The sequence below is a fragment of the Schistocerca piceifrons genome, chromosome 11 (genome assembly GCF_021461385.2).
Source record: "Schistocerca piceifrons isolate TAMUIC-IGC-003096 chromosome 11, iqSchPice1.1, whole genome shotgun sequence".
Classification (NCBI taxonomy): domain Eukaryota; kingdom Metazoa; phylum Arthropoda; class Insecta; order Orthoptera; family Acrididae; genus Schistocerca; species Schistocerca piceifrons.
Window position 1 is genome coordinate 9,412,867 of NC_060148.1, and position 12,713 is coordinate 9,425,579.

The window sequence follows — 12,713 nt, forward strand, 5'->3', positions numbered from 1 at the left end:
ATATACATCTTGCGAGTGCACACACATCTGTATATACAGTGTTCCTTAATAGTCACAAATTTTAAGGGAAGAGGCAATACAGATATCATCAGAAGTAAAAATGCAGAGTGAAAATCTCATTCTGGAATCATCAGAAGTAGTTTCTATATTTTTTGTCGAAAGTGGCAACACTGTCAAAGGCTGCGGATTCCAGAAGAAGACCTAAACTTATTTTATCTACAGGGAGAACGGGCAGGCAATTACTAAGTACTAACTGATTGCAGTAAATTTACAGTATGTCCAAATGGCAAAATAAAGAGGATACAGCAATAGGCTGAAGTACAAAGACGTTGCTAGTCAGCTTCTCGTGAGATGGGTAATGCCACACTGACCTCCTCCTAGTCAGAGCTTAATATGCCAATGATAGCAGACTTTATACCACTGGGCCTTCAAAAGGCCTGTTCAGATATGCTTGCTCTCTCTCTCTCTCTCTCTCTCTCTCTCTCTCTCTCTCTCTCTCTCTCTCTATTTTTTTTTTTAATAACTATTCATTTCCTAAAAGAATTGTGGAGACCAATAACAATTTTAACTAGGACCAACATACCAATTTTTGAACCACAATTCTCTCACAGATTAGTTTAGCATTACAGCTCTTCTATCTGCAATACCGTATTACACAAGGGGACACAGAATTGTGGACCATATATACTGGGACTCAATAACTGTAGCTCAAAAAATGGTAGAAGGAACAAATTGCAGGGGCAAGTCATCGTTAATTTGGGATGCAGCAATTATGCTAAAACAATTAAAATAACTGAGGGAAGTGTTAGGAATGGAGAGCTGCATCGAATTATCTTTAGTACTGACGACAGGAGCAACAAAACAAAAAGAGAGAGGAAGCACAAGAAAGACACTCACTGCGGTCGGAGTCTTCACCACCGAACGCGTCACCTGGCCGATTCTCGGGCTTTGCCTCGTTCGGCCCGGAAGAGATGATCAAGTCCGTGTGCACGTCCACAATGTGCATGCTACGAGCGCTCACGAATTTGAACCTGAGACACGCAAGCAAAGAGTGCTGTTACTTTTCGACTGAAAATAAATGGAGCATAAAGTAATTGGTGCCATCTTATTACTACTTCACATATTTATTAAACAACAGTTTCTATGCTACTACTTAAAAACCATTTCAAAACATAATTGGCACACTGCAGTGTGACACACAGTGACTATCTTGCATTATTACTATCACTAGTGTGTGTGTGTGTGTGTGTGTGTGTGTGTGTGTGTGTGTGTGTGTGCGTGTGTGCGCGCGCGCGCAACAAAGCCGCAAATTCCCATCCACACACACCTCGAACAACACGAGAGTAGACTGAAAAGCAATACCACAATTATTTGTGTGAAAACTGGCATCAGACTGTCGCAGATGTCTCGGCGCTCGTGTGTGGTCTGGTATTGTCGTGCTGAAGGAGAAGACTATCCACGTGTAGATGAATTCTTTGTGCTTTTAGTTTTCTGAGGGTTTCTCACACACCGACATAGTTACATTATACACAGCCACAATACACACTACGATTTGAAGTACTCTAGTGGCAGAAGGTTGCAACACACACCTGTGAAGTGGAAAAGTCGACCGAGTAATGTGTGTGGCATGAAATATCACAACCGATGTTGATAAGAGAATAAAAAATTTGGAAGCATCACTTTTCACCATGCTCTTGAAATTTTCCATTTCCCAGTACATCTTTGGGCAAATGCTACCCATGTAGCCCATCCACATCCAATTTTCAACTCAATTAAAGCTGGTAGTACAACGAAATGATCTAGATTTTCTTCTTGAATGGTTCCCTTCAGGATTCAAATGAAAGCATACTATAAAACATCATCAGAGGGAATGCATTTTTGATCATACTTTTCTTGCCGTCAACAAAATTCAGTAATGCTGTAGCTTCTGAAATGGATCACTGACAAATACTGTTAACCTTTATCACATTTCTTCTTCTTGTTATTTTGTTTTACACGCAGTTTGCGCAAGCTAAGAAAATAATTTGTTTGACTATACAACTAATGTTCTAACTCTCTGGGAAAAAGAACTGCGATGAAAACCAGAAACGGGAAATAATGGGATTATTATTTCCAAAAAGTGAATTAAAAGAAACTGACACACAATTTAATGTGTTTTTAGTGTAATTTTGTAAGTAAGTTGTCAGCTCCTGGCAAATAACACCCTATTAAACAGTGAGCACCCAGAATGCTCAGTAAGCTTTCAATCCCACAGAAAACATGTATTTAGGACAATCTGTGTATTTTTTTGGTTGTTGATACAGTCCTGTTGTGTACTGACCTGAATACTCTGAAACTAGCTGTGTATATTTCAGTCTCAGGTGTGTTACTTGGGTGACCTGGAACTGATATTTAAAAACAAACAAAAACTACACGAAAAATTTTCTGTGTTGAATACATTCCCCTCAAAGAGTTTTCATGAGTTTGGTAGCTTGTGAAAACACACAACCTATAAAAACTCTTCAATCTACATTTTTAAAATGAATTTTGTCAAAAGTTATTTCTTTGTCCTAGTGCTGTGATCGGGTACACCACTACAGTCATTCTCTGGACCACAAAATGCAACTGAACATTATTTTTTTATAGTCTATCCGAGTATTAAGGGCTGTTACCCTTTTCTGCAACATCGTAAATCAGAGCTTGTGCACAAATAACTGCAAATTAATCATTTCAGATGCTTTGCCAAAACATGGGCAACTGCTCAAATACGCAACTAGTCCTAACTTGAAAAGAACAGCGGTGATGATAAAATCATGATTCAGTCTGAAGACCAATTTTGTCCAGTTACAACAATCTACATTCAATTTAATATGCCTTCAGTAATCATGCTTTAGTTTCTCTCTGTGCAATTTTTACCTCCCACACATCATACTGCCTACAGGAAAATTAAAGAGACCTTTGGAGAAACGAGAACCACTTGTATGAATATCAAGAGCTATGATGGAAACCCAGTTCTAAGAAAAGAAGGAAAAGCAGACAGGTGGAAGGAGTATATAGAGGGTCTATACAAGGGTGATGTACTTGAGGACCATATTATGGAAATGGGAGAGGATGTAGATGAAGATGAGATGGGAGATACGATACTGCGTGGAGAGTTTGACAGAGCACTGAAAGACCTGAGTCGAAACAAGGCCCCGGGAGTAGACAACATTCCATTAGAACTACTGATGGCCTTGGGAGAGCCATTCATGACAAAACTTTACCATCTGGTCACCAAGATGTATGAGACAGGCGAAATACCCTCAGACTTCAAGAAGAATATAATAATTACAATCCCAAAGAAAGCAGGTGTCGACAGATGTGAAAATTACCGAACTATCAGTTTAATAAGTCACAGCTGCAAAATACTAATGCGCATTCTTTACAGACGAATGGAAAAACTAGTAGAAGCGGACCTCGGGGAAGATCAGTTTGGATTCCGTAGAAATGTTGCAACACGTGAGGCAATACTAACCTTACGACTTATCTTAGAAGAAGAAAGATTAAGAAAAGGCAAACCTATGTTTCTAGCATTTGTAGACTTAGAGAAAGCTTTTGACAATGTTAACTGGAATACTCTTTCAAATTCTGAAGGTGGCAGGGGTAAAATACAGGGAGCGAAAGGCCGTTTACAATTTGTACAGAAACCAGATGGCAGTTACAAGAGTCGAGGGGCATGAAGGGGAACCAGTGGTTGGGAAAGGAGTGAGACAGGGTTGTAGCCTCTCCCTGATGTTATTCAATCTGTATATTGAGCAAGCAGTAAAGGAAACAAAAGAAAAATTCGGACTAGGTATTAAAATTCATGGAGAAGAAGTAAAAACTTTGAGGTTCGCCGATGACATTGTAATTCTGTCAGAGACAGCAAAGGACTTGGAAGAGCAGTTGAAAGGAATGGACAGTGTCTTGAAAGGAGGATATAAGATGAACATCAACAAAAGCAAAACAAGGATAATGGAATGTAGTCGAATTAAGTCGGGTGATGCTGAGGGAATTAGATTAGAAAATGACACATTTAAAGTAGTAAAGGAGTTTTGCTATTTAGGGAGTAAAATAACTGATGATGGTCGAAGTAGAGAGGCTATCAAATGTAGAGTGGCAATGACAAGGAAAGCGTTTCTGAAGAAGAGGAAGTTCTTAACATCGAGTATAGATTTAAGTGTCAGGAAGTCGTTTCTGAAAGTATTTGTATGGAGTGTAGCCATGTATGGAAGTGAAACATGGACAATAACTAGTTTGGACAAGAAGAGAATAGAAGCTTTCGAAATGTGGTGCTACAGAAGAATGCTGAAGATAAGGTGGGTAGATCACGTAACTAATGAGGAGGTATTGAATAGGATTGGGGAGAAGAGAAGTTTGTGGCACAACTTGACTAGAAGAAGCGATCGGTTGGTAGGACATGTTTTGAGGCATCAAGGGATCACAAATTTAGCATTGGAGGGCAGTGTGGAGGGTAAAAATTGTAGAGGGAGACCAAGAGATGAATACACTAAGCAGATTCAGAAGGATGTAGGTTGCAGTAGGTACTGGGAGATGAAGCAGCTTGCACAGGATAGAGTAGCATGGAGAGCTGCATCAAACCAGTCTCAGGACTGAAGACCACAACAACAACAACACATCACGTCCTTACCACACTAATTATCCGCTGATTCTTCAGAATACGAGCTATCATTCACATTCTTCTTTTTATTTAGTTGCGGCATAAAGCTCTTTCCTCTCCGATTCGGTAGCTGTTCATTAGTTATCTGATCAATCCACGTAATTTTCAGAATAATTCGACGTGTTACCCCATGTCTCTAACCGGCCGACGAGATGATTGTGATAGATGGAGCCATTTACAGGGTGACAATTATTTAACTACATGAAAAATAAAACATATTTAGTTACACACTTCATTCAACATTAACACATCACTACAGACATTCGGATTTAGGTAACTACCTGTTAGACACGCCTGCCATCATTGGCGACGTACGGCGCAGACAAATAGCGAAATTCTGCACAGCCTACTGAAATGTCGGAACATCGATGCTGTCGATGACCTCCTGAATGGTTGTTTTCAGTTCAGCAATGGTTTTGGAGTTATTGCTGTACACCTTGTCTTTAATATAGCACCACACAAAGGAGTCACAGGTGTTCATATCCAGAGAATATGGCCACCAACAGAGGCCCATACCAGTGGCCTCTGCGTACTCCAGAGCCAGAATGTGGTCCCCAAAGTGCTCCGTCCAGGACATCAAACACTCTCCGCTTTGATGGGGTCGAGCTCTATCTTGCACGAACCACATCTTGTTGAAATCGGGATAACTTTGGATAATGGAGATGAAATCACCTTCCAAAACCTTCATGTACCGTTCAGTAGTCACTGTGCCATCAAGGAATATTGCAAGGTTATTTGTGACTGGACCTCACACCTGCTGAGGAAGAAGAGACTTCTCAATCAAAAAATGCAGATTCTCAGTACCCCAAATGTGCCAATTTTGCTTATTGACTAACCGATCCAAATGAAAGTGGGCTTCATTGCTAAACCAAACCATATTCACATATTAATTCCCATCCTGCCCCATAGCCAACTGGGCATTTTGAATATCCTAATGCAAACTGTTCAGAATTATGAGGATTTGATTTCTTATAGTTCAATAATTGTCACTCTGTATTAATTACATAGTTTGTAAACAAAAACAGTTTAGAGGGTTTTGTCACCATTTTTGCAAGTGAAATGATACAGACGGACGTTAACCATCCTCAAGGTTGGTTGGCGGTTACACTATTGCCACATTTTGCAGTACCTGCTGGGCATGGCAATTGTTCTGTGCTTTGGAGTCCCGGTACAGAGAAGCTAGGTGTGCCACCGAATACAGAGCACTAAGAATTATAATGTCAGGAGAACAAGAGGAACAAGAACAGCCAAAACATTCATTGGTCAAATGTCAGAAATCATTCATGTATTGTCTAAGGAGTAGTCCCCACAAAGGGATCCAGTTTTTAAAACAGGTTGTATACATGGACAAGGAGAAAAAAATTCCCGGATTTCCAAGTTAAAAACACACTTTCTCCCAGGTGAAAATACACTTTTTCCGTGTTAAGTGACAGTATACTCTTCCTCGGCACCGTAAAACTCATCAATCCTTTGAATGTTTATGGTTTTTTTTAAGATTAATAAGCTGGAAGAGAAGCTAAGCTTCCACATATAATGTTGATCTTTTTTGCGCGTGATACACTTTAAGATACATCAAATAAACGCCCCAGTAAAATTTTTAATAAAGACATAAATATCTGATCTTCTGGGCTCGCATTCTTCTAAATGGTCGGCCTCAAACAGTTGATTTTTAAATGATAGTCAAACGCTTTGTGATTTAAGAAAGTCATCGTACATCTCGCACATAGTTTATCTTGCGTAAAAGGAAATCTGCTTTGAATATAACGCTTTTCAGGCCACCATTCGCAATATTTTCCCGCGACCTGTTAGACATAGGTTCGTTTCAGCAGTTGCAAGAGAGCGCCACGTAAGAGGCATAATCGCGCTTGCGCAGCTACGATGACGCAGGAAGCCCATATGTTCATACGTGTAAAATGTTAAAAGATCTTACATTATGTCATATAATGTCGAGGGACATGAAAGGGAAGCAGTGGTTGGGAAAGGAGTGAGACAGGGTTGTAGCCTGTCCCCGATGTTATTCAATCTGTATATTGAGCAAGCAGTAAAGGAAACAAAAGAAAAATTCGGAGTAGGTATTAAAATTCATGGAGAAGAAGTAAAAACTTTGAGGTTCGCCGATGACATTGTAATTCTGTCAGAGACAGCAAAGGACATGGAAGAGCAGTTGAACGGGATGGACAGTGTCTTGAAAGGAGGATATAAGATGAACATCAACAAAAGCAAAACAAGGATAATGGAATGTAGTCAAATTAAATCGGGTGATGCTGAGGGGATTAGATTAGGAAATGAGACACTTAAAGTAGTAAAGGAGTTTTGCTATTTAGGGAGTAAAATAACTGATGATGGTCGAAGTAGAGAGGATATAAAATGTAGACTGGCAATGGCAAGGAAATCGTTTCTGAAGAAGAGAAATTTCTTAACATCGAGTATAGATTTAAGTGTCAGGAAGTCGTTTCTGAAAGTATTTGTATGGAGTGTAGCCATGTATGGAAGTGAAACATGGACGATAACCAGATTGGACAAGAAGAGAATAGAAGCTTTCGAAATGTGGTGCTACAGAAGAATGCTGAAGATAAGGTGGGTAGATCACGTAACTAATGAGGAGGTATTGAATAGGATTGGGGAGAAGAGGAGTTTGTGGCACAACTTGACTAGAAGAAGGGATCGGTTGGTAGGACATGTTTTGAGGCATCAAGGGATCACAAATTTAGCATTGGAGGGCAGCGTGGAGGGTAAAAATCGTAGAGGGAGACCAAGAGATGAATACACTAAGCAGATTCAGAAGAATGTAGGTTGCAGTAGGTACTGGGAGATGAAGAAGCTTGCACAGGATAGAGTAGCATGGATAGCTGCATCAAACCAGTCTCAGGACTGAAGACCACAACAACAACAACAACAACAACAACAACAACAAGAAGAAAAAAAGACAAAAGCGGATAGTTCAAGAGCGTTAGAATTTCGTGAACCATACAAAAATGTATAATTCGGCTTAAAATGCACATTTGTATGTAAATTTTCTTGGAGTTACAGTACCGTATTATCTTATGTTTTGTTCTTTATTATGGCATAATGTCATACGTGCACTTTAAGTGCAGCGAACAGTTGAAACTAGCCAGTAGTGTGAAATTAAACACTTCGTTTCAAATAAATTGACTGCCTCGGCAGAAAAGATTAATAAAAGCCTAATCTCTTTAGCAAACCAGCAAAAATAACTTCATTGTTCTGTAAGGAGATTAATGCTTGACTGTCAGAAAGATGGGAATAAAATCTGAAACTAACAACGTATTTTAGCCTTCTGTAATTATGCGTACATATTTCCATTCATTTGATAGTTCCCGGCCACAAAAATCCGTTTTGTTATCATTTCACGTGAGAACAATAAACAAAGAGGAAACAACAAAATCACTGAACGTAAACACAGGTCAAGTGGAGACGACCCACCTCCCCAGCACAACTCGGACTGCTCTGTGCATCAGCCCCAGATTTACTTTATTTCTGAACCTGGGCAAAATTAAGTAGTGGCGCCCAGCCACACTTCTGTAACCAGAAGCGGGAGAAGGTACTACTCATACGCGACTCAACTGTACATGCGCAAGAGCCTGCCCACAACTGCTCAAACGAATCTAATTTAAACAGTTATCACGTCACGCTCATCGGAGACAATTTGTTGTTATAAAGCATTGCATAGTCTTCCTGAAGCCTTTGACACACTGCTGTTGGCAGACGCTTGTATGAGCATTGTTTTGTTGTTGTATACGGCGCATTTCCTTTGCAACTTAAGTTTTATTTTCGTTTTATTTTTCCTCTCTTTCATGTTTTGTTACTGTAGTATTATTATGCCCTAGCAGGATACAGTAATATCCTTTGTTAGAGTAGTGGTTCTTCCCAGTCAAAATCACAAAAATTTAACTGAAAACTAAAACAATGAAAAATTCCCAGAACTCTAAACAATTCCCGGGTTTTGCCCGGTTTTCTCCCAGATGAAAAAATTCCCGGGTGTCCCGGTTGTATACACCCTGTAAAACCACCTACACAATGATGTAGCTTAAGGTCACAGATAACATCACACTGGAGCCATTCATCCCGGTGGACCCTCATTAGAGAGTAAGCGACAAGAAAGTAATTTCGCGTGACGCTCTACAGCTCTATATAAGGAATATTATTCACACTGATTGCCTAGCATAATGATTAACGTACTGTCCTTCGGATGGTGAAGGTAGTCGGTTCGAAACTCGTTAAGTGCTTTGAAATTTTTATCAAAATGTCTGATCATTATTTTTATTCAATCAATTGGTTTAAATTTATGTTTTATTTTTATTCCTTTATCATGTTATTTGAATTGACATTAAATTTTTCATTTGTTCTCACTTTCCATCCCATCATTCTTGTTCCATTTTAATTTTCACGCACGTGAATTATTTTTATTTATCTATCATAATATTTAAACATTTGAAAATGCCCATCTATCACTGAAAAAACAAAAGACAAAATAATCTATACTGCCCGTGCAACTGTGTCAAATAAGTATTTTTTATTACAAGATGTACTTCTTTTATGTTGACCATCATACAAACATTTAAAACAAATTCTCATTGCAGTATGGATAAAGTAACACAGATGAAGATTTAAATGAAATAAGGAAGTTGTGACACACAATTCAAACAAAATGAGGAATAGAAATAATGACTGCAATAACATGAATGAAACTACAGGATGATGACACTTGAGAAATTAAATCGAAGTTAATACTTTAATACTTAAAAATAATTAAAATCACATTAATAAAGATTCCAAAAGCAATTAGAATGATGGGGAGAAAAGTGTGTGTGTGTGTGGGGGGGGGGGGGGGGAGGGGGGGGAGGGGGAAATCTGTCTTCAGGCCACGAGTGGCCTACCGGGACCATCCAACACTGCTGTGTCATCCTCAGAGGAGGATGAGGATACGAGGGGCGTGGGGTCAGCACACCGCTCTCCTGGTCGTTATGATGGTATTCTTGACCGAAGCTGCTACTATTCAATCAAGTAGCTCCTCAATTGGCATCACGAGGCTGAGTGCACCCTGAAAAATGGCAACAGCGCATGGCGGCTGGATGGTCACCCATCCAAGTGCCGACCACGCCCAACAGCACTTAATTTCGATGATCTCAGGGGAACCGTTGTATCCACTGCAGCAAGGCCATTGCCCCAAAGTGTGAGCAAATGGAAAAGTTAATATTATGATTAAAATTATGTGACAAACAAAAAGAAATTTCAAAAATTATATTTAAATCAAATGACTGAATAAACCTTACAAAAAAGTAGGCCCATTGAAAAAAGTGCATAAGGCAGGGAAGAGTTATGTAAACCAACACTTTACATGACTGCCAGTAAAATGTTTATGTCTATTATTTTAAAGATATTGTGCGGTTTTTCTTTCATGAAATATGTGTGTACATAATGTACAAAGTGCGAGGGACTGCCAAAATTTTCTTCTTCTTATTGTCCATACTTTGTGCGTTAGAAACTACTTTCAAAGTGTCAAAATGTAGTGGAATAAATAAAATGTCTATAAAATACCACCCCGTTCAATGTACTTGCTGTGCGACAGTCGCAATTCCTGAAAGCCATTGCCCGTGGCCTCCGGTCTGCTGAGGAGCACGGCAGTCCCGGCTCCACGGATAAAACACGAAAATCCACTGCATTACGACACACACAAACATACCTGGCCTGCGGGCAGACTGGGGAGACTAGATCCGACGGGCAGGGCCTGCACATTAGTGGCAAACAATGGGCTTCAGAACGGCAGGTGTGATCTATAAGAGATACCCACAGAAATGGCCTGTGGTTTTGGCCCGTCACGGGAAGTCCACTCGCGTGGCCAGCTATTCACGTGTCACAAACACCGTGTCGACGAAATCGGACCACACCGTGTCGACGAAATGAGAGAGTGGTGATAAATCCGTGCACCAGATAACTTGCGCATATACTCTGAGAATCAATACTAACGAGGATAGGTAGCAACTCACCGTAAAAACAATTGCCGTGCCACAGACAGGCACACAGAAAAGACAATCGTACCATCAGAACTAAATTTTTGGTCACAGCCTTTGTCAGAAAATGAGAGCACACACACACATGCAGTCACTCAGACACAACTCACGTCCACACGACTACCTTCTCCGGCCACTGCGTACGCAGTCTCCGGGCACCAGATCCAAACAAACCACTCCTCACACTTCCCTGCCCATCTCGTCGGCGGCTGCCAGGCTAGTGGCAAGAAGTGGTGGCAGCACCGACTGCAAGCTGAGGAGAGTGGTAGGAAGGGGAGAAGCAATAGGAACGAGAGAGTAGGGAGTGACGCACATACTCGGCTGCACGAAATCTCAATAGACAAACCATTTCATCTACTGAGACAAAAAACGAGATTTTTCCATTTTTTCCCCAATTTACTTGATATTTCCCCGATTTCCCTGACACTTTGATATCCCCTGATTTCCACAACTTGTGGCAACCCCGAAATACTTCAACGGGGCCGGAACATCGCCTCCCGGCACAGTGTAACGTAGGCAAACGATTTGGCCGCCTGCAGGTGGTACGAAGGGAAGTGAAATAATTGTACAGCTGAATGCTAGTGGGCCCAGGGCTCAAGGGGCAAGTCTGGCTCTGTGACTGGTACTGGAGAGTCCAGGTACACTGGAAATGGGCAAAACCCAAAGCTGGGACTTTGGACAGCTGTTACTTGCACGGTCTTTGTGCAGGAGATGCACAAATAAATGGCGGAGTGAGCTGAAAGACTGCTTCTTACAACTCTTTGAAAATCTACAGTAATTTATTGTCCACAATTAAAACAAATCTGAATACATTTTTGAGCTCAGAAAAATGCGGTGCATCCAGTGACAACAATATTTTTAATGTCTTTGAAACCACAGAAGTTAATATTTAACAGTGACTGTACATTTTCACAATGAATGTCTGAATTAACAACTTTTAAATGCTTCGTGCAATTTCAACAGGCGATATCTCAGACGATAGCATTGTACAATAGCTATGACGGCATTGTACAATAGCTATCAAAAGCCACTGATCTGTAGCAGTTTTCTTTACTTACTTATGTCTTTTTCATCTTTTTTATTACATACACGTTTGTCAGAACATCGTATTCTCCACACAGTAAATAAATACAACATGAATACCTCACATATCATCAAACTTGTGAAGTCATTTAATAACAGTCTACTATTCTGTCAGTAACTTTAAAAAAGTTCTCTTAAAAATCATTGTGATTTAAGAATTGGTCAGTCGTATGAATTAGCTGACACCATTATTGAAAAAAATGAGCAAAAAGCATTTCTGACAAGCAGGCCTATATAACTGTTTAAACAAACTTCATGACAACACACTGTTGTCATTTATTGTGAGTGCACTTGTGCAAGAATACAGGCTTATTTATTCATGAAAAGACCTTTATTTGTAATTATTGTAAATGATCCAAGTGTGATAATGTTTGTAACATTTCCTTATTTAACGATTGTTGTAACACAGTTTAGTCAAGGAAATGGTCAAGCTGAGCCAAATTATGTTTGTAGTAATTAAGAGGGATGTATTTTAGTGGGGATGGCCTTCAGCTAATGCAAAAGCAGACAGTAGCAGAACACTACGAAAGTAGAGTGGAGACTGTGACTTTTTCGAGTGAAGAGCTCGAAGGAGTGATTCTGTACATTTGGTGCAGAGTGCCAGAAGAAGGCAGCCTGCCTACAGTAAATTGTGCGATTCGGTTGTACAGTTGATCAAATCTGGGCAGTGTATAGCCACTACAATAATCTTACTTTTGAAGGGGCTAGCTCACGAGGGGTCCGAACGTACTCTCCTCGTATTATGGAACTTAAGAAGACAGAGTACAAGTAACTACTTTGTATCGCAAGTCTCAGTTTGCAAATCACTGTGTCGAACTCTGAACTACTTCGAACTGGTAACTCGCATACTGTGATCACGAAACAGACACAGTCTTCGCGAGTCTTTGACGACTGTTCAGTTTAGGTATCTTGCCGCTATTCTC

The 12,713-nt window shown here is 40.1% G+C and overlaps 1 protein-coding gene across 2 annotated transcripts in view; it reads right to left on the bottom strand.

Moving 5' to 3' along the window:
* Positions 1-12,713, bottom strand: part of LOC124720160 — a 92,047-nt gene that overhangs the window by 49,917 nt on the left and 29,417 nt on the right. For both annotated transcript variants that reach the window (XM_047245469.1, XM_047245468.1), the window contains one exon: positions 898-1,031. In XM_047245469.1, coding sequence (XP_047101425.1) covers positions 898-1,031 — 134 coding nt within the window. The remainder of the gene's footprint in view (positions 1-897; positions 1,032-12,713) is intronic.